The sequence below is a fragment of the Ahaetulla prasina genome, chromosome 7, assembly GCF_028640845.1.
Source record: "Ahaetulla prasina isolate Xishuangbanna chromosome 7, ASM2864084v1, whole genome shotgun sequence".
Lineage (NCBI taxonomy): Eukaryota > Metazoa > Chordata > Lepidosauria > Squamata > Colubridae > Ahaetulla > Ahaetulla prasina.
Genome location: NC_080545.1, coordinates 66,570,693 through 66,589,879, shown reverse-complemented (window position 1 = coordinate 66,589,879; position 19,187 = coordinate 66,570,693). Strand labels below are relative to the sequence as shown.

The 19,187-nt window shown below is 37.7% G+C and overlaps 2 protein-coding genes across 12 annotated transcripts in view; one reads left to right on the top strand and one right to left on the bottom strand.

The window, feature by feature from the left end:
- The window catches only part of ENTHD1 (ENTH domain containing 1), a 182,548-nt gene extending 177,787 nt beyond the window's left edge, over positions 1 to 4,761 (bottom strand). For 2 of the 3 annotated variants that reach the window (XR_009156042.1, XM_058190418.1), the window contains exons 1-2: positions 4,130 to 4,761; positions 178 to 246 (exon numbers count right to left, since the gene is read on the bottom strand). The gene's annotated coding sequence lies outside the window, so the exon portion shown is untranslated. The remainder of the gene's footprint in view (positions 1 to 177; positions 247 to 4,129) is intronic. The other variant, XR_009156041.1, reaches the window with a different exon arrangement.
- Positions 4,762 to 5,181: 420 nt separating this feature from the next.
- The window catches only part of TNRC6B (trinucleotide repeat containing adaptor 6B), a 132,904-nt gene continuing 118,898 nt past the window's right edge, over positions 5,182 to 19,187 (top strand). For 4 of the 9 annotated variants that reach the window (XM_058190415.1, XM_058190417.1, XM_058190414.1 and 1 more), the window contains exons 1-4: positions 5,182 to 5,397; positions 9,703 to 9,747; positions 12,368 to 12,440; positions 13,602 to 13,687. In XM_058190415.1, coding sequence (XP_058046398.1) covers positions 13,643 to 13,687 — 45 coding nt within the window. In that variant the 5' untranslated portion in view covers positions 5,182 to 5,397; positions 9,703 to 9,747; positions 12,368 to 12,440; positions 13,602 to 13,642. Of the gene's footprint in view, positions 5,398 to 9,702; positions 9,748 to 10,755; positions 10,934 to 12,367; positions 12,441 to 13,601; positions 13,688 to 19,187 lie in introns of all 9 variants that reach the window. The other 5 variants (XM_058190411.1, XM_058190410.1, XM_058190409.1 and 2 more) reach the window with 4 other exon arrangements.

The window sequence follows — 19,187 nt, the reverse complement described above, 5'->3', positions numbered from 1 at the left end:
ATTAATGTAAAACGCAACTAGGATCTTAGGTTAGCAATATTTCCTATTCTACACAAAATCTCAGTCAGTTCAACAAATTATTCTAACTGTATTAAGAAAAATAGGTTTGTGTTTTGTCAAGGCTCAGATTTATCTTCCAAGTTCTTTCAAATAGCGTCATGTTTATTATTTATCTACCCTAACTTGTACTCTGTCTCATTCAATGCACTCTTGGTAGTTTTCATAAGGATCACAAGAAAGCAACCTCTAAAATAAAAAAAAAATCAAATTGAATTAAAACAATTAAAATTAACATTAATTTTATTGAAGTAAAATATTGTATTTATTATATACGATATATACATTATATTACTATGGTAAATACTAAAAATTACTAAAAGATAATCAGCTAAATAAATGCATGATGATAAAGTACTGTTTTTACCAGGGATTACTGGACAAGCTATTTTTCAGCAACAGAGAATTCCTACCCCTGGATCTAGTCTTTTTCATCTATCAAAGAACAGGAATCCAAATTATCCTTTCTTAGCTGGTTGCACATAAAAGACAGATTCCGCACAAGAAGACCATCCAATAGGTAACCTGAATCCAAGCCATAAAAGAGTTTATAGGTCATAACCAGCCCTTTGAATTGCATTTGGAAGCATAGAGGCAGCCAATGTAGAACCCACAATACAGGTGTAATGTGACGGTTCTCATCCATAACCAGCTTGCTGCATTCTATACCAACTGAAATTTCAAATCTGAGTCACCTTTAAAGGAAGCCCCAAAAGAAATGTGGTGTTGTTGCCAAACCTGAAGATGACTACTGTTGCCAAAATCATCAGATAAACTTGCCTCTATTGCTGGACCATATGATTTAACACCACTTTGTCATGCTTATGCTGAAGGGACACTATTCACAAGTCATCTCTTATATTAATAAATAATGATCTCTTATTGCCTTATTTGATAAAGTGACTAAATTAGTGCATCCGAAAAATGCTATGGGCATAGTGTACTTGACTTCAGTAAGACATTTGACATGGCATATGTCTTGGTAAAATAAACCAATGTGGGATAGACAATATAATCACCAAATGGTTCACAATTGTCTGACCAACTGCACTCAACTTGTAGTCCTGAATGGAACTACATCTACATGGAGAGAAGCACACAGGGAGGAGGGTTGGACTAAATCATGGAGCTAAATCATATGATGAACAGTTGAGGGAGCTAGGTATGTCGAGCCTATTGATGAGAAGGATTAGAGGGGACATGATAACTGTCTTCCAGCACTTGAAGGGATGTCTTCAAGAGAATAGGAAATTGACTTATTCTCCAAAGCACCAGAGGGCAGGAAAGAAGTAATGGGTAGAAGCTTGTTAAAGAGAGCTCCAACCTAGAAGTAAGGAGATTATTTTCTGACAGTGGGAACAATTAATGGAATAGCTTGCCTCCAGACTTGTGAGTACTCCATCACTGGAGGTTTTCAATATTAGACTGGACAACAATTTGACTGAGATGGTATAAGGTCTCCTGCCTTGAGCAGAGGGTTGGACTAGAAGACCAAGTTCCCTTTCAGCCCTATGATTCTATGTTCTATATCAGTTTAAACCATGGTTAGAGCAGCTCCTTTTAGGAACAGAATATCTCCATTTTAGGACTGGCAATCATATACTAAATTTTTTACCTCAGCCTATTGCCTTAGTGTCTAGGAATTTCTTGGTTACTTAAGTAAACTAGTATTGTTATTTATTCGACATGAATTATCATCTTTCAGGTTCTGTATCTGTTATCCTTGCAAATAATTTACCTCTTTTTTATGGTGGAGTTTGAGAAATACAATTTAAACAATTATTGGCTAGAAGAATGGTATATAAATTAAGAAGATTCCATTGCCTGGACTTCAGATTGTACAACTTGTGAAGGAACAAATATGTCACCACCATTTCATTGAGAATTGCAGTTGTAGGCCATCTTGGTGATATAATGATTAAGGCTCAGGACTAGAACTTCGGAGATTCAAGTTTAAGTTTATCAATCACCTGAGAAGTTCACTGGGTAATGAAGCGCAACACTCCTGAACCAAATCAAGAAAGCATGAAGTACAGATTTCAGTAAACTATCTTTAATGCTAATCTCTGATAAATATAGAATCTTGGAAGCTGTAAGAAGAACTTCCAAGCCTCATTGATAGGCTGTTCATTTAGGTGAATTGTCTGAATGATCTCAAATGCTTCTTTCCACTTATATTGCCACATGGACTGAGTTGCTATTTATTAAATAAGCTGCCAACAGATTTGCCTTATATTACTTCAGTGTTTACTCCCACCTCTGTGCATTTCTAAACTTCTCCACAGTCTTACTCTCCAAGATCAATCTACTTTATAGGTTTGTTCTTAATGGAAAATATTGCAGGAGTCCTTCAGCTTCTAAAGGACAGGTGGGTAATTACATTTTAGTTTTAACAAATAAAAGAAATGAAGCAGGAACTGAAGGAAGAAATATCAGAGATGAGCTCACCATGTCTGATTATGGTTTCTGGATGCAATGTCAGATTCTAGTAATGGGAGCTTCAATGACATTTGCTTAATTGCTTGTAAATAGATGAGATTTTAAGCAAATAATATAGCGTTTTAAATGTTTCACAGTTCAATAATTTTAAACATCAGCCTCAATTAAGCTGTAATAGCAAAATGTAAGAATATAAGTTCAAGCTACAGTAAGTAATTAACATTACATTTAAACTGATTGCCTTCAACAATGAAAAGTATTTTTGCAAGTAATGAAAATGTTCTTTAACAGACTATGTGAATATTTTGACCTATAACTACTTGCAAAAAAAAATGAAAAAGAGGATTTCAGAAAAAAAACCCACAATTTCTGAAGGCCTCGGGTAAACTTCACGTTGTCTCTTCTGATGCTTGATAAGCATTATATTATAGCAATCTACAAATCTAAATTGCTAATATTTCAAAGGAAAAGCAAATGTTATATAAACGTAAGATTTATTTATTTTGTTCCATCTTTAAGTAAAAGTCAGGAGGATTCTTTTGAGGAGAGGAAACTTATAAGTGTTAGGAAACTATATTCTTAACACTTTGTAATATGTCATGAACATTTTTTGTGCTGGTCCATGACCATAATGAAGATTAGATATTGAATGAATGCCATGTACATACTTGAAGCTTAACAATAAAAAACTATTAATAATGCTTATGCATTATGGAAACCTGTACTTCATGTTAAATTTGGCCAATTTGGCCAGTTACAAATCAGAAAGTTTATTTAGCTGAAGTTGGACTGATTTCAGTGGGTCTACTCTAGACACAACTTTTTGGATCTGAGCTAATGGGCATGTACATGCTTCAAAGTAGCCTGGTAAAACCCTACCAGATGCATTTACATTGCATATTAAACATTATTCCTATTTATTTTTGTACGGTTTTTTTTTGTGTGGCTAAACAGCACTTGGGCAACCTTGGCTAATCCAGAAACATTTAAACAGAAAGCAACCTGACTAACGAATGGGAAACTATCAGAAAGCCTAACATCTATAAACTAGAGTCTGACAAGTTAAAAGCCTTCCTGAAAGAAGACATTGAAAAATCAATTCCAGGCTGACGCCTATGAGAGTTCTCACCCCATGAAAAATAGACCAAAACTGGCAATTGCAAAAACAAGGGACACATGGAAAAAAAGAACAACCAACTGAACACGGGGGATTAAGCAATGAAATATTGGGGTGGAGGAGGCAGTTCTATTTGAACATTGTTTCTATATATAAGGCTTATTTTTTAAATAACAATTGCTAAAATTCTTTTGGATATTGGTTTCCTAATTTTTATTTTGCTCACATTCTTGGATTTCATGTAAACTTCCTTGAATATAGCAGTTCCAGTGCTCTCTCTTTGGGAATACTCGTATCTACCCAAGTCACTAGAAGCAGAGCTCAACTCCAGAGGGTTTTTATTTACCTTTATGCTACATAAATGCATCCGCTGGGGTAGTTTATGGTTTGGGTTGCTAATTCAGAACACGAAGCAGGGGAGACACTAACTGTCTCTTGGCTTTTTTCCAAAGGTAACAAGCATGCTCTGCTGCACTTGCGCTCCGTTTGTTCTGCTAACCGGCCCCCCCCCCTCACCTCTGTCCTAAAACTTGCCACGACGGCACCAACAGCCGTTCCCGATCTCACGAAGTAAATCCAAACGAGGGGCGGGGGGGGTGCGCGAGAGGACTCCCGCCGGCCAGGATTACACCGAAAGCAGCGTTGCCCTGAAGGGCTCCTGCTGTCATAGTCACGCGGAGGCTGCCCGAGGCCACGTGCCGGATCAGCAACAAACGCCCACGTGGTCCCACAGCTGCGCAGAGCACTTGGCACTGCGCTTGCGCGAAGGCTGACTGGAAGGCGAAAGCATTGGAAGCCTTTTTTTTTTAACAATTTGAGCGAAGAAAAACGCGATACGGAATAATTTGCCTGTTGCCTTTTAATGTGGAAACAGCATAATTCCCGTTAGGACTCAAGAGATAGCGCTGATGCTTTACTTACGCGTAGAGAACTACGTTTGAACGCAGGAGCATCATGGTGGCATTTCCATTATCTTAACCATTTCATTATGCTAACCATTTTCAAGTGATTAATGGGAACAAACCACCCGGCTATAATATTTATGAACGCCATAGGGAACGTCGAAAGCAAACAGTTCCAAATGCGTAAGCCATAAAAGCACACGGCCTAGGCTGAATGTCCTTTTTCTGATTTTATAGCGGCTTCCATGAGTGGGGTTTAGTTGTGGTGACGAAATATATAACCAATCATTTCGGTTTAGGAACCAAATGGGTGGGACAATATGCAGTTTAACTTGAAGGACTGTATTTTTAGCGAATTAGAGAAAAGCCAGGAGAAAAAAAGAAGAAAGGTTCAAGTTTAAAGCGGTATACGTAGTTGGCTTCGCCAATAAGGCACCGGATGGTATACACACCGTCCAATTATCACCACAAGCTTAGAGGGCGGAGTTAAAGTTGATAGACATAAACTTTTATCCATTGTATCGTGAGATAGTTAGGCAGTTAGCCAATGGAAAAGAAGGAGAGGCGGGAGAAAGGGAAAGGTCGTATTAAAGACAGCCAGAAAACGAAACCAATGGACTCGAGCGTTATTGCAGGGCTACCAATAGGCGGCTCGGGAGGCGGGTCTTTATGTGTTTGGGTTCGTGCTTCTCCAGGGAGTGAGACGGCGGCGACGAGGAAAGTTTATTTTTTGGAGGCGGTGTTTCCCTCCTCCCCCTGCCATTTGTTTGGATCTTAAGATAAGCGGGTAAAGCGGCTGCTGCAGAAGCGCCGAGGAGAAGGCGGTGGGCTTCGCGGCTGCACCGCGGCGAACGGAGAGGCGACGATCGTGACTTCTTGTGGGTGAGTGGCGACGCAGGCCTCGGGGATACGGGTCCGTGCTCGGTTTCAGTAGCCCGGACGTCTTGAGGTAACGCCGTGGAGCCTTTCCACGGCATCCTCGCCATTCCGCTGGGAACGGTCACAAATCTTGTAGGGAAACCCAACGGTTGCCTCGCTTTCATCTCCCTTCCCTTCTACTCAGTCACCAGTTTTTGCTAGGGTCTCTTCCCCCCCCCATAAGAGGAGAGGGGTGGATCTGCCTTATTTAGCGTTTGTAAGCGCAAAAGCTTCCCTGAATCGGAGCTATTTGGCTACTGCGGGGGGGGGCGGCTAGAGGCGTTTCCGCAGCTGCGCCTGCGCACTGACGGCTTATCCGAGGGTATTCGTAGTAGGTCGTCGAGTACTTAAAGGAACAGTTCCCCTCCCCCCCCCCTCCGCTTCAGCAACACCTTTTTTTGCGGGCTGAATTGTCTCGACCCCGGAGGAAAAGTTTCCTCAGAACCCACGAATGGCGATTTCCGTAGCACCTTGAATGACTTCCCCGCTTGGAGGAAAATCGTCGCCAACCTACCGGCTCCTTTTCGGTCTCATCCGCTTCTGGAGCCCAGCTTTGCACGCATTTGCTATAGCTGAAGTTCGGGAGCTGCTTCCCAAACCAGCCGGACTACCCTGAACGTTGGTGTAAAGTCTTATTTATAGCAGCGTTGGTTGTAGCAGTTCCCGGTCCTTTAAATACAGCGTGAAAAACGATCCTAAAAGATATAAATAAATGTCATCGCCTGGCTGGCTTTCTGTTTTCTTCTTCCCCTCTTCCATCAACGGGACTCTCGCTGCCTCTAGTGTCGCTAGTTTAGAGCATTACCTTGTAAATATTTATTTGGTCCAGCTGAGAAATATTGGAACTGAAGGCAGCATGTTTCTCTCAGTTGTACTAACAAAACACGGAAGAGCTCAAATGAAAGTCAAAAAATTAAATATAACGCTATAGAGTCACGCTGGATCAACATAGGTAGATGATGGGATGGTTAAAAAAGAGGTGTAAGAAACATATGATGAGTTCCTTCTGATGGTGTTAAACGTTTGCTGAAGCAAGATTACTACCTGCCATGCAAGAAAAGTGCAGCTTTAGGTGCTCCTTTCCCTTTATGATCCATAATATGGTGCTGCATCTTATCAATGTAATAATCAAGTAGTATGAAGGTGTAATTAGGAAATTAGTGGCTGCATTGGCTAGGGTTTAAAAAATTAAGGGGAAGATTCACCTCTGTAGTTGAAGAGTCAGGTTGCATTTGGAAGAACATTTAATATTAGCACAGTTCCCTGCAAACCAGAATGCAAAACTAGTATTTCCTATGCTAGTAAGGATCAAAACTGATGTCAACTTTAAGGGATAATAACATCCCTTAATTATTGCTAAATATGGAGTGAAGGATTATAGAAATAATACACATTCACTAAATTGGATCCTGCTCTCCTGTGTTGCTTAGATAAGAATTTGTTCTGTGCTTACATTCATGTTATATGTTATAGTTATAATTGTCTTTTAGTCCTATAACAAATAATTTGAACCACTATGGCAGAGAATACCTTTTAAACTATTTCTGGAATGCAAAAAATTGTTTCTTAAAAGATGGAAAGGTTTGGTTAAAATAAGCAACTTGCTTATGAATCCAAGTAGAAATTAGGAAAGGTGCCTAAATCTCAAAATACAAATACTCTCTGTTGAAACTGTAGTTATTTCTCTTTTTTTGTTCAAAAAGTTTTTATTGGTCAAAAAAGGTTTATACAAATACATATCAGGTATGGTAAATTTTCATTTTTCTTATACAAGATAAGAATTTTACTCAAATTTTTTAACACATACAACAGCCATATGGCAAGCAGGTGACACGAAGTAGCTAAGTTTACAAATCTTACATACGCAATAAAGAAGGGTCAAGAATAAACAGAATATCGTACAAAAGAGAATAAGGAAAACCAACACAATACCAAATATCTTTATCACTTCCTAGTTTTGGATCTCAGAACTCTGGGTTCAGCCTGACCCAACTCCAGGGCCGCAACAGCGGCAGCCGCCTCCGCCCCATGGTCTATAACCTCCCCTTCTTCAATTCCTGGGTCATCTGATTCCACGTGGGCTTTATTCCTCCACGAGGCCGTAGCCTCCGCAATTGTACTAATTTTTTCGTAATGCCCTCCCGGAAAATCATCAATCCTCTGGCATCAGCCATCTGAAGCCTACTCCTTCTGGTACAATTTGCTTGACAAAAGTAATATTTCTTTCTCATTTCACGCACCTGTCTGGGAATCTGCCTCAGAATGGCTATCTCCCTGCCCCTGTAAGTCAGTGCCCCACTCCTATGTTTTCTAAGAATTTCATCTCTCGCCTCTTCTCACAAATTTGACATGAACCTCTCTGGGAACTGCATGCGTGCGTGCATATTGTGAATTAACTCTATAAACTCGATCCACATCCCAATTCATGAAATCAACACCTCTCCCAAGAAATTCTCCCAACAATTTAGTCACAACATCTCTCAAATCTTCTTGGTCCACTTCTTCCAAATTTTGAAACCTAAGGAAATAAGACATTTTATCCATCTGTAGTCCAAGCACAGCATTGCCTGTCATCTCCTCTCTTTTCTGCACTGCCCGCATCTCACCCTCCAGACCTTCCACTTTCTGCTTGTTTTCTGCTGAGACTTGTTGAGTATCCTTTAAATCCTTTTGGATAGTCACAATTTCTGCTCTTATTTCCATTTGGCCTCTTTGCAAATCATCCAGTTTCTTGTCCATATTGGATAACTTTTCCAGAATTCTCTCCATCTCTCCAGCAGTTAGTCTCTGACCTTTTGCCATTTGAAAAAAAAAAAATTCAATCCTCAGGCAAGCACAGTATCCTTGTAATTTCCTCCGGATCCACCAGGGGGCACTCACAGGAGCAACGAGTCCAGAGTACAGTTAGTCAACCAGGAAGCCGAAGGGAAGTGATGTCATCAAAATTCTCATAGTGAAGGCGGAAGCTGGACGCCACCACTGTTCCCCAGAGGGAGGGGGGGCCTCAAACCCTCCCTCCTAAATTTCTCCATCACCTCTTCTCTCCAGAGCTCCACAAAACCGGTAATCTTCTTATTTTAAGTTCTCCTCTCTCCAGAATAACTCGTGCTCCTTCCAGCCGCAGGGGAGAAAAACCCCCCCGCACTCCGGAGCACTCCACTCGCCACCGATATCCCTTCCTTCTCCATTCCTCAATTCTTCTCCGCTCCTGTTCACCACCAGGCTGCTGCAGTTATAAATCCAAAGCCCGGTGTCACGGGCACAGCGGCCCAGGCGACGACCAAAGTAATGGCCGTGGCCCGTGGCCTCCAAACCCCGCCGAGCCTAGGACGCGCCAGCCTCGGGCCCCCCAGTCCTGTATGTCGGCTGGGGGACCCCTGGCGAGCCGTCCGTGCGGCAGGTGTCCTTTTCGGAACACCTGGCCCCTGGGGGCCTCGGCGGCGGCCGGATTCGGGCACTGGAGGCAGGAGAAGCCTCCAGACGACCGTTGCCTCTGGACACCGGAAGTCGTCTCTCTGTAGTTATTTCTCTTTATTCGGATCATCTCTGTTCCCCTTGGTTGGTTCACATTGCCATTACACAGAATCCCCTTACCGAATTGGAATGTCCCACAGTTTTTCCTATATCAACTTGTTCTGTGTAACACTGCCTATCCAAATCCATTTTTCTTATTCTTTGTGTGTCTGGTTATGTCATGCTGCTTCCTCCTCCTGCATACTTTCCAGCTGTCCCTAGTTGCCCTGATACCATCCCAATTTACCCTTCTTCCCAAGCAGCAACAATAGAGTTTTTCTTTTTGTTGGAGGAAAGTGAGATTTTCACCAAGAATTGCTGATCTCCACAGATACCCGTCATTTTACTTTTTCAGCATCTATATGGCTTTCCTGGATTTTGAGGCATTCTGTGGGATGACATTTCCTGGATTTTGAGGCATTCTGTGGGATGACAGGTTTATGCAAAAATCTCTCCAGTTTGAATTATTCCTAAATTATCTGATGATTAAAAAATAAAATGCTCATAAATACCACAATGGATTTCATGTACAAGGGGAACATTAATTATCTTACACCTTGTCTTACAATGTGTAAATTATAAAACATTTAGAGTAGCCTTCTCCGACTTAGAAAAGCTTATTAGTCTCTAGTATAATGTATACAGATATTTATTTTATTTTGAATGTAAAGCAAAGAGAAAAATGTGCTAATATTGAATTTATAGTTAAACTTAAAAGCTTTTTTGATTCTTAAACTGATTATGTAAAATCTATAGATAATTGAAGCTGCCGTTGATGAGACCATCAGGATTTTAATGCAGGTAAACAATTTAGTTTAGATGATTTATTCAAGTTTGTTTTACAGGAATATACCAAATTATGAAGTTAATAATTTATTTTGAAAAATCTTATTAGTTAAATTCCTGTTACACTAATTAAGATATATATAAGATACATTTCTGTTATCCAATATGATTTTGTCAACCTCTATAAGTACATTAATTTCCTATGCTGTGTTTACATATTCTCAGTTAGTAAAAGCAAATTTTGCAAATTCTTTTGGATAGGTTTTAATTGATAGAAACCATCTATCTAAGGGAAGTTTTTACTGTGGCATTAGTGGGATATAAGGATTTTTCCACAGAATTACTGGCTACGTCTACATATGGTAGCCTCTCGATTTTGCTTAATTTATGCTTGTGTTCCCTTGCTGTGCAAAAGGAATGTGACAGCATTGGTGACAAAATAGTTGTCTTTTGATTGATTTGCCAGGGATCTCTCATTCTCTATCCCTCATTCCCCCCCCCACACACACACAATCAGTGGAAATTGTATTGGATTCAAATTAGATTAAATGAATACGTTTAATGTGAACATTTTACTTGTATTAATAATCCTCTCTTTCATACTAAAAGCCACAATTTGGCAGCAATGTTTAAAGATCCTTAATAGCTGCTTTTGGAGGGCTTTATCTGGCCCTTGGACTGACACCTGTGCAGTAGTAAGCTACTGCAATTATATGATGTGTTTTACATAGATCAGAGATGAAAGTACATAAGATTAAATATCTTGTTTGTTAAATTGCTGTGCCCTCTAGTACAACTATGTTTTAAAAGTACTATTAACTATACAACAGTCTATACAACAGGCCTCGGCAAGGTGGACAGCATAGAAATTAATAATAAAAGGTGTATCTGACTGAAAAAGTGGTCTAAAATGGTTATTCCTGTATTCTGATTTCTGCTGTAATTGCTGAAATGGATCAATTTTTTCTTTTATTTGTGGCTGATAATTACTGATTGATTAGATTTTGATTTCATTTAGTTTAGGTTCTGCCCAACTTCAAACAGACTATGAGTAACTCATAATATTATCAACAATGAAAATGCAACACAAAAAATGTTGGGGTCTTTAGAGCCTTAGAGAAAGGCAATCACATGGATTTCAGTGGAGAATCTTGCTTCAAAGCATAAGTGCTATGACAGATAAAGCAATACTTGAACAAAGGTATTCTGAGCATGCCTTCTTCCACTACTTTTTTTTTTTAAGCGTATGGCATGTGTTAGCCAGGAATCACCGAGATGGCTGGCTGCCTCTGTGAAAGGAATTTTCGGGCGGTGTTATCTCTACCCACGGGACGCCTGAATGCAGATAGGCAATCGGGGGAGGCTCCTTTCTTGCCTCTACATGGTTTGTTCGCTCACGGGAATCAAGCCGCCGGCCTTAGCAGACTTCAGTGGTGTGCAGGCCCAGCATCTTACCATGTGAGATATCATGGCCCCTCTTTCACTACATGTTAACTAGAGACAAACTATGGAAATAGACAATCCCTCACATCACCTGGCCATATGATATGTAGGACTTTATAGACCAGCACTTGCATCAGGAAGCATACTAGTAGCCTGTGCAGCTCACAAAGTGGAGGTGTCTCATGAACATATCCAGACATACATACCCATCAGTGCCTTAGCCACTGTATTGTAGACCAGCTGAGGTCCTGCATGGTTTTCAGGGCTGCCTTGAATAGTTCTGATCTCTGGAATAGGAACTTCAATTTGATCCTTCTTATTAATGGCATTTTGCCAACTGCCATTCATAGTTAATATCATGGCTTGCTACTTGGCACCTTTATATTGTTTTGCTTATTCTTTCTTTTCTACTATGGGATATAACTTAGTTCTCCAACATGTGGAGCCTTCTGCTTTTAATAGCCATTCTATATTTCACCAGACTATTTATTATTGTACAAGATAGTCCTCAACCTATGACCAGATGTTTAAAGATTATTCAAAGTTACCACTGACTTGAAAAATGTTAAATATGACCTGTCTCAAAGTTGTGACTGCTGTACCACTCAAGCAGTCTCACATGATTGCATTTCAGGCACTTGGCAACTGGCTTGAATTCACAATCGGTTGCAGTATTTGGCAGTCATGTGGTTGCTTTTTGCATCAAATTTTGCAATTTTCTGGGGGAAAAATGCCCATTTAATGAACTGGATTTGAGCATACAATCACATGATTCACTTAATTACCATCCTGACTCACTCAATAACTGTTGTAAAAACAGTTGTAAAATTAAGTCCAATCACATGGTGACTTGACTTGTGGCCACTGCCTTATGACCAAATGTCTGGGCTCAATTACAGTTATAAATCAAGGATTATCTGTATGGCAATTCATAAAATAGTAACGTAGTGCATAAATGTCTATGCTTATTTTTACAAATCAGCAATTGTGTTACTGTTACCTTTGAGATAAAATGTAAAGTATAAAATGTATAAAAATAAAAGTAATATTTAATATGTTGCTTTGTTATTTCAAAGGCTTTTTTAGAGTTGAAGTGACATTATTAATGGTGAAGTTTCATTATAATACAACAATTGTTCCCTTCTTATGAACAATAGAAAATGCTGGTTTCTTTTTGTTTTTCTTTCTACAGTAATTTGACTTTTGCACTGAATGTAGCCAGGACAGGTCCTAGTGGGCTTCAATAGCCCTAAGAAACTGTCAAGGTAAATTGGTTAAAATAGAAATATGTAACTGCATAAAATTGTACATATGGAAAATATGAAGACAATATTGATTTTTGTGGTCATTTCAGATTTGATCTTTTCTTTTTCCTGAAGATATTGATTATAATTTAAAAAAATTCTACAGCAAAGTTGTTTGTCAGTATAGAAATACTATTCCTTTAAATTTTGGCTATACTGAGTACATACAAAGGTTTTACTTAAGACAGATCTCCAGATCAGTATTACAATGACACAATCATTCCCCTAGTTATTTTGCTCAACAGCTGAAATGGCATAGTTAAAGTATGGCACAATATTACATACCTGGCATTAGAGGATCAGGTCCTTCTTTTTCTCAAGTAGTTGTTTTGCAACTTAAATATTTCCATATGTTACAGAATTTAGCTTTTTCCAATTCTAGCCAACACAATAAAAGGTAGTGGGGGGAAACCAAAATCTAGTGGGATATGCCTTTTTTAGAGCTGTATGATTCTTTGCTGTTACTCTATCTTATATACCCCATATCTGTTACCATATTATGCAGCTATTCCATATGATAGCAGTAGCATATAGTTTTTATGGGATTCTTGAAAGTTAAATTAGCCATAATGGTGCTTTGGATATAATACTGCTTATAATATAAAGGAAAGGGGAAAAGATGGGATAAGCCTTATTTTGCTATATTCCATTTTCCTCTGCCTTATTAAGGTCATTATAGTTGTTCAATTCACCTTTCTTGGCCAACCTTTTTTTTAGTAAGAATGCAGATTTAAAAAAACAGTGATGATTTATTAAATTTATAGTCTGCCCAACTCCCTGGAACTCTGGGCCATTTACAGTTGAAACATTTAAGAACAAAAATCAATACAAAAACCTCCAAAAATATATTAAAGTATTTATTATGTCTGTTCACTAATCCATAGTGGAAGATCTAGTTGTACTTCAATAGGAACAAAGTAATTGTGAATAAGCTAGATGTTTGTAGAAGGCCTTGAATGAAGGGACAGGATGTTTCTTGAATTTTATAATTGAAAATTCTGTACCTTTCAAGTTTCTTGGGTTTGATAATTTCTTTTTTATCTCTAGAAATAGAGTTCAAAGTCAGTAATCTGTATGACAAACATTTTAATGTGTTTTCCTTCCATTCTTTTTCTTTGGCAGAATTTCATATTTCAGCAGAATTTTGCACATATTCTGTTCCCATGCAAACCGATGAGGGAGAAATTTTGGAAGAAGGCAGTTCCAAGGTCAGTGAATGAGCTTGTGGTAACTTCATTATTACTGTTCTTATATGAATTTGATTTCCAGATTGCAACTTGTTTCCAAATAGTATTCCGTGCACTGGAGAAGACAAAATTTATATAATTGAATCTAACCTAGACTAGCCCAGTTACAGAAAAAGTTAATATCCCATAACATTCTGATTAGATAATTAGTTATATGTGGGCTGGGTTGTATGCTTGTACATAACTGGCAAATGAACCACCTATCCTCTCTTCCAGTCAATTTTCTCATCTTTATGTGCCAGCAGTACATGAGTTAAATAGTCATTTGGCTGACAGGTCTTCAGTCCTCGCAGTACTACAACAGAAATGTTACTAAAAATAATAACGCTGGCATAGTAAAGACTGGTTTAAGGGGATTACATACATTCCTTATTTTTGCCTGTATTATCCCTCTCCTCGTGTAGTGGAGGTTGAAAACTGAAACATAGAGGGGGTATATCTAGAGAAGCTCTATTGTTGAGAAAACTTAATACATTGTTCCTTCTGGTGTTTGTGACTGAGACAGCCAACTTTCTGCAATATATATCTCAGGGAGGGAATTAGTTTAGCTCCAGTACGTCCTGAGCAGGTAACTCAGTCTTAAATTCACTCAGGATTGTTATATCTTTTGTTATCATATATTTGAAAAAGCAAAAGATTACATAGATCATTGGCAAGGAGGACACATGGGTGGAAAAGAAGATGAATAAACTGTTTAATGTTGACTGACAAGGGAAAGAAAGAATCAGATAATTTATAAGGACACAATACACAATTGTTTGACTATTGTGATTTTTTAAAATTTAATTTATTTTAAAAAATAAGATTTTAAAAGTTGGACAATATTTTACTTGAAGGCTATGTAAGGTTGTCAGTGATTCCTCATCACACTGGACCACTATGGGGCTTCATCCAGATATTCTTCAGTATTCTTCATTGTTTGGACAAAGTGATGGAAGAAAAATTTATCCATTTTGCAATTTACAGATGAATTTTGAAATGAAATGGGATAGATCAAACTCTAGAAGAGATGCAGTTCAAAATGCTCTTGCTTACAGGAATAGCTTGAAAATAATGACATTGTATAAGATAAAATTAACATTTGTCATTTGGGGGGAATCTAATGTATAGATAAAGAATAGGGCATATCTGGCTCAAAGAGTTGTGGGGAAAAGATCTTAGAATTATGGTTGATCACAAGCTGCATTGTGATGTTGCTGTTAAAAAGGCAAATTTAGTTTTAGGACACATTAACAGAAATATATTTTCCAAATACGAAAAGCAATTCTTCCACTCTGTTTTCATTGATCATATCCGCTATGAATATTCAGATAGCATAATATGGAAAAAAAAACTGGGTAAACTGGAATAGAAGCAAAGCAAGGACAGTAGGGATGATCAGGGAACTAGAAACTAAGTCTTGGGAAGAAAGACAAAAGAAATTAGGAATGTTCAATTTTAAGAATAATGAGAGGATTGTACTTCTCAAGTATCTGAAATTGTGTTAAAACAGAACATACCTCCAAATACCCACTTACTATCTTTCCAGTAAACTAGAAATTGCTAGGACTAATTACAGGTAGTCCTTGACTTACAACTACAAATGAGCCCAAAATTTCTGTTGCTAAGCAAGATACTTAAGTGAGTTTTGCCCCATTTTACAACCTTTCTTGCCACAATTGTTAAGTGAATCCTGCAGTTGTGTAGTTTGTATCATAGTTGTTAAGTAAATGTGGCTTCCCCATTCACTTTGTGTGTCAGAAAATCACAAAAGGTGATCACATGATCCAGGAACACTGCAACCATCATAAATATAAATCAGTTGCCACGAATCTGAATTTTGATCATGTGGACATGGATTTTGCAATAGTAAAGTTTGAAAAACTGTCATAAACCACTTTTTTCGGTGTCATTGTAACTTTGAACAGTCACAACAAAACAAACTGTTGTATGTCGAGGACTACCTGATATTTAGTTAATAACTTCCATGGACTGACATAAAAAGTTTAAGCTGCTGTGATAAATAACTTAGAATTATTATCAAATTGTTTTGTGTTACTTCTAGAGCAGCTTTGATATCACGGTTTATTGCAGTAAGAAGTTGCCATCTCTAAAACATACCCTGTTTCCTTGAATTTATGTTCTGATTAAACTTTAAATTTCTAGAGAGTTTTATTTGGTACTGTCTGAAATTCATGCATTATGTGATAGTGGTTGTATTAAGCCAAAAAGGATAGACACTGCCAATGTGCAGGAGTGCAAACATAACTCTTAGCTTGAAACATCTTTAAATACTCCTTTTTTTCCCCTGGGATAATGCATAACTACTTTTAAGGTGTTGCAGAAAAATGCCATGTTGAGATTCCAAACTTCATTTTAAAGATTGAATAAAAAGGATTGCACTATTCTTTATGGCATTAAGATTGCCTTGTCTTAAAAGTATAGAATGTTACATTTGTGCACTCAATTTTTTGTGGTCAATTGCTAATTTAAAGTATTTTATATTTCAGAACATTGTCCAATTGGGTTGATACTTGCATTAGTACAACATTGAAGTTAGATATTTTCCCATACAGGTAGTCCTCAGCTTATGACCACACTTGATCCCAAAATTTCGGTTGCTAAGCGAGATAGTTGTAAAGTGAATTTATCCCATTTTTTCAGTACCATTATAAGTTCAAACAGTCACTAAACAAACGGTTGTAAGTTGAAGACTACCTGTAATGATTTTTCTAACTAAAAAGCATTGATCTTCCATCAAGATATTCCTATAGTCTACCAACTGGAGTAAATTGTATGAGGGACAGCGTATTGTTGGAAATCAGATACTAAAGATCAAGTTTATACCTAAGCCACAATAGATAGACTGTTGTAACTGTTCATTTCACAATGGTTCAAAGTTATGAAGACCTCAGAAAAGTGACTTATGAACCATCCTTGAAGTTACAACTGCAGCAACACACATGCACACAATCACAATTTGGATGCTTGACAGTGTCTTTTAGTTCTATGATCACAATTTGTGACCTTTCCAACTGAAAAGCAAAACCAATTGGGGAAGCTGGATTTGCTTAACAACCTTGTGATTCACTTAAGAAGCATGATAAAATGGTTGTAACATAGGGCACAGTCATGTGATGACTCGATTGCATTGCTTAGCTACCAAAATTCTGGTCCCAATTGTGATCGTAAGTTGAAGACTAGCTACACAGTTAATCTCTTAGTAGTGATACAAAAAAGCCTTAACGGCTAAGTAAAAGAAGTTTTTGTAGAGTCTAAAAAACTAACCGTAGGTATATTTGTCTCAAGGTTTCTTTCTCCTGCCATTTTGTTACAGCAAATTGTTTGCAGCTCTTTTTTCAAATTGTCATATAACAGTTTTCTTTTTCCCAAATTCCTTGCTTCTTGAGTTGTCCAGCCAACCCACTAAAGGAGCTGAAAGAAGACATGTACATCAGTACACCAAAATCTTCGCAAGTCTTTGGATGTATAAAAATCAATTTGTGTACTGTATTGCTAAGAAATAGATTCCTGTAGTGGTTAAAGGGTAAGGGTAAAAACCGGGAGACCCCTTAGGCACAAAACCAGTTGACATTGGGCTATTTGTTTTCTCTCAGACTCTTGGAAGAAGGCAACAACATACCACTTCCAAAAATGTTGCTAAGAAAGCTGAAGGAAGTTGTCCAGGAAGTTCCCAGAAGTCAATATTGACTAGAAGATTCAATTCTCCCTCCCATCCCCACTCCTAATTGGAGAGTTTTACTAGCAACTGTCTGTTAAATAATTGCTATATGGGTTGCCATGCTTTAAAGCTCTTGGCAAGTAACTGAATGTTATTGTGGCATTAATTTGGTTAACTAAACTCAGGCTTAAGCTATTAAGATGAATGAGGCAAACACTTGGCAGCAGAGTAGTGTTATCTACATTTTCATAAATCTTAGAACACTTCCACATAGTGAACTTAAAAGTGGAATAAAAGTATTTGAAATAAATGTCATTTCTCCCTGAGATTATCATTTTTTGTGAGGACTGAATTTTGCAGATCCAAAGCTTATCTGTTCTGTCTTTTGCAATTGGAGAGTCATTTCAGTGCAGTAGTTAAACTGCTGACCTCTTGAAACCAGGAACCCCTGAGTTCTAGGCATGAAAGCCATCTTGATAACTTGGGCCAGCCTCTTTCTCCCAACCCAGCCTATCTCACAGAGCTGCTGTTGGGGGCAAAATAAGAATAAGGTATATTAGGTATGATTGCTGCTTACGTTTACCATAGATAGATATCTGGGGATTAAAAATATAACAGTAATAACAACAACTCTGATGTTGGGGAAGTTATGCAGCTTTCCTTCCACCCTGCACCACTGATGAGAAGAGAATGACCAGAAATCTATCATTTGGCATGTCTTAATGATTGTAGGATTGCAGCAGCTTGTATAGAAATACTTTTCAAACTATTTTAGACATTCTTCTGATTTAGAAATATAGATATAGATATAGATATCTTGACCTGCTAGAATTTATTTTCAAACTAACCAGTTTAGTTTTGGAGCTTAATTTTCTCTTGATATTCTGGAATGATTTTACTTATCTATATGTCTCATCTACAGTGCAAAAATTCTTTTGTTTCAGTTAGCCTGGAAAAATAAAAGCAAATTAATTTGCATTGCCTAAATGCCATATTATAGTGGGAAGGGATAAATAAAGTTTAAAATCTGTTTTACCAATCAGTTCATTATTTTCTTTAAAAATCTATACAGAATAACTTGCTTTCTACATATTGCTATCATCCTTTCTCCAATCTATGAAATGTTGCCCTTCATTGCTTATTCATGGCTTAAAAACAATACCGTTTGTGTTTGTTGTTGATTTTAGATTACTTTGCTTTAAAAATCTAATACTTGTGCAAAGAACATTGTATTAATTGTGTTTAAGGACTTTTCCCCATTTCCAGAAAATTGATATAAAAAAATTACCTTCCCTCATCCCTATAACTCCTACAATGCCTCACATTGGGGTTGACCATTTGTATCTCGGATAAAGAAGGCAGGAAGTTAGTTAATTTTGTCTGAAATCATCGTAAAAAAAATATCCTAGAAGAAGGCAATAGAATGAATCTTGCCAAGAAAAATACTTACATGTACCTATGCAAGTTAGCAGGAATCCAACTCAACTGGAGAGAAACCAATAACATTTCCAGTTCAGAAGTCCAGAATGTGCAAGTTTTATATTTGATCCTAAAACCTTTGATTGCTATAGATTAATGTATAATATAAAAAGTTTTTAATAAATAATATTTAGATTCACATTTCATGATACTTAAGGCTAGAAAACTTGGAGAAGAATATGGTTGGATGCTGGATACTTGTATATGAATATTTAAATTTCAGTACATATTGCTCTTCATGACTATAGAAGAGTTGAAAATTCTGAAGATATAGCTAATCAATCAGAGTTTGTTATATTAGCTGAGTACAATAAAGACTTC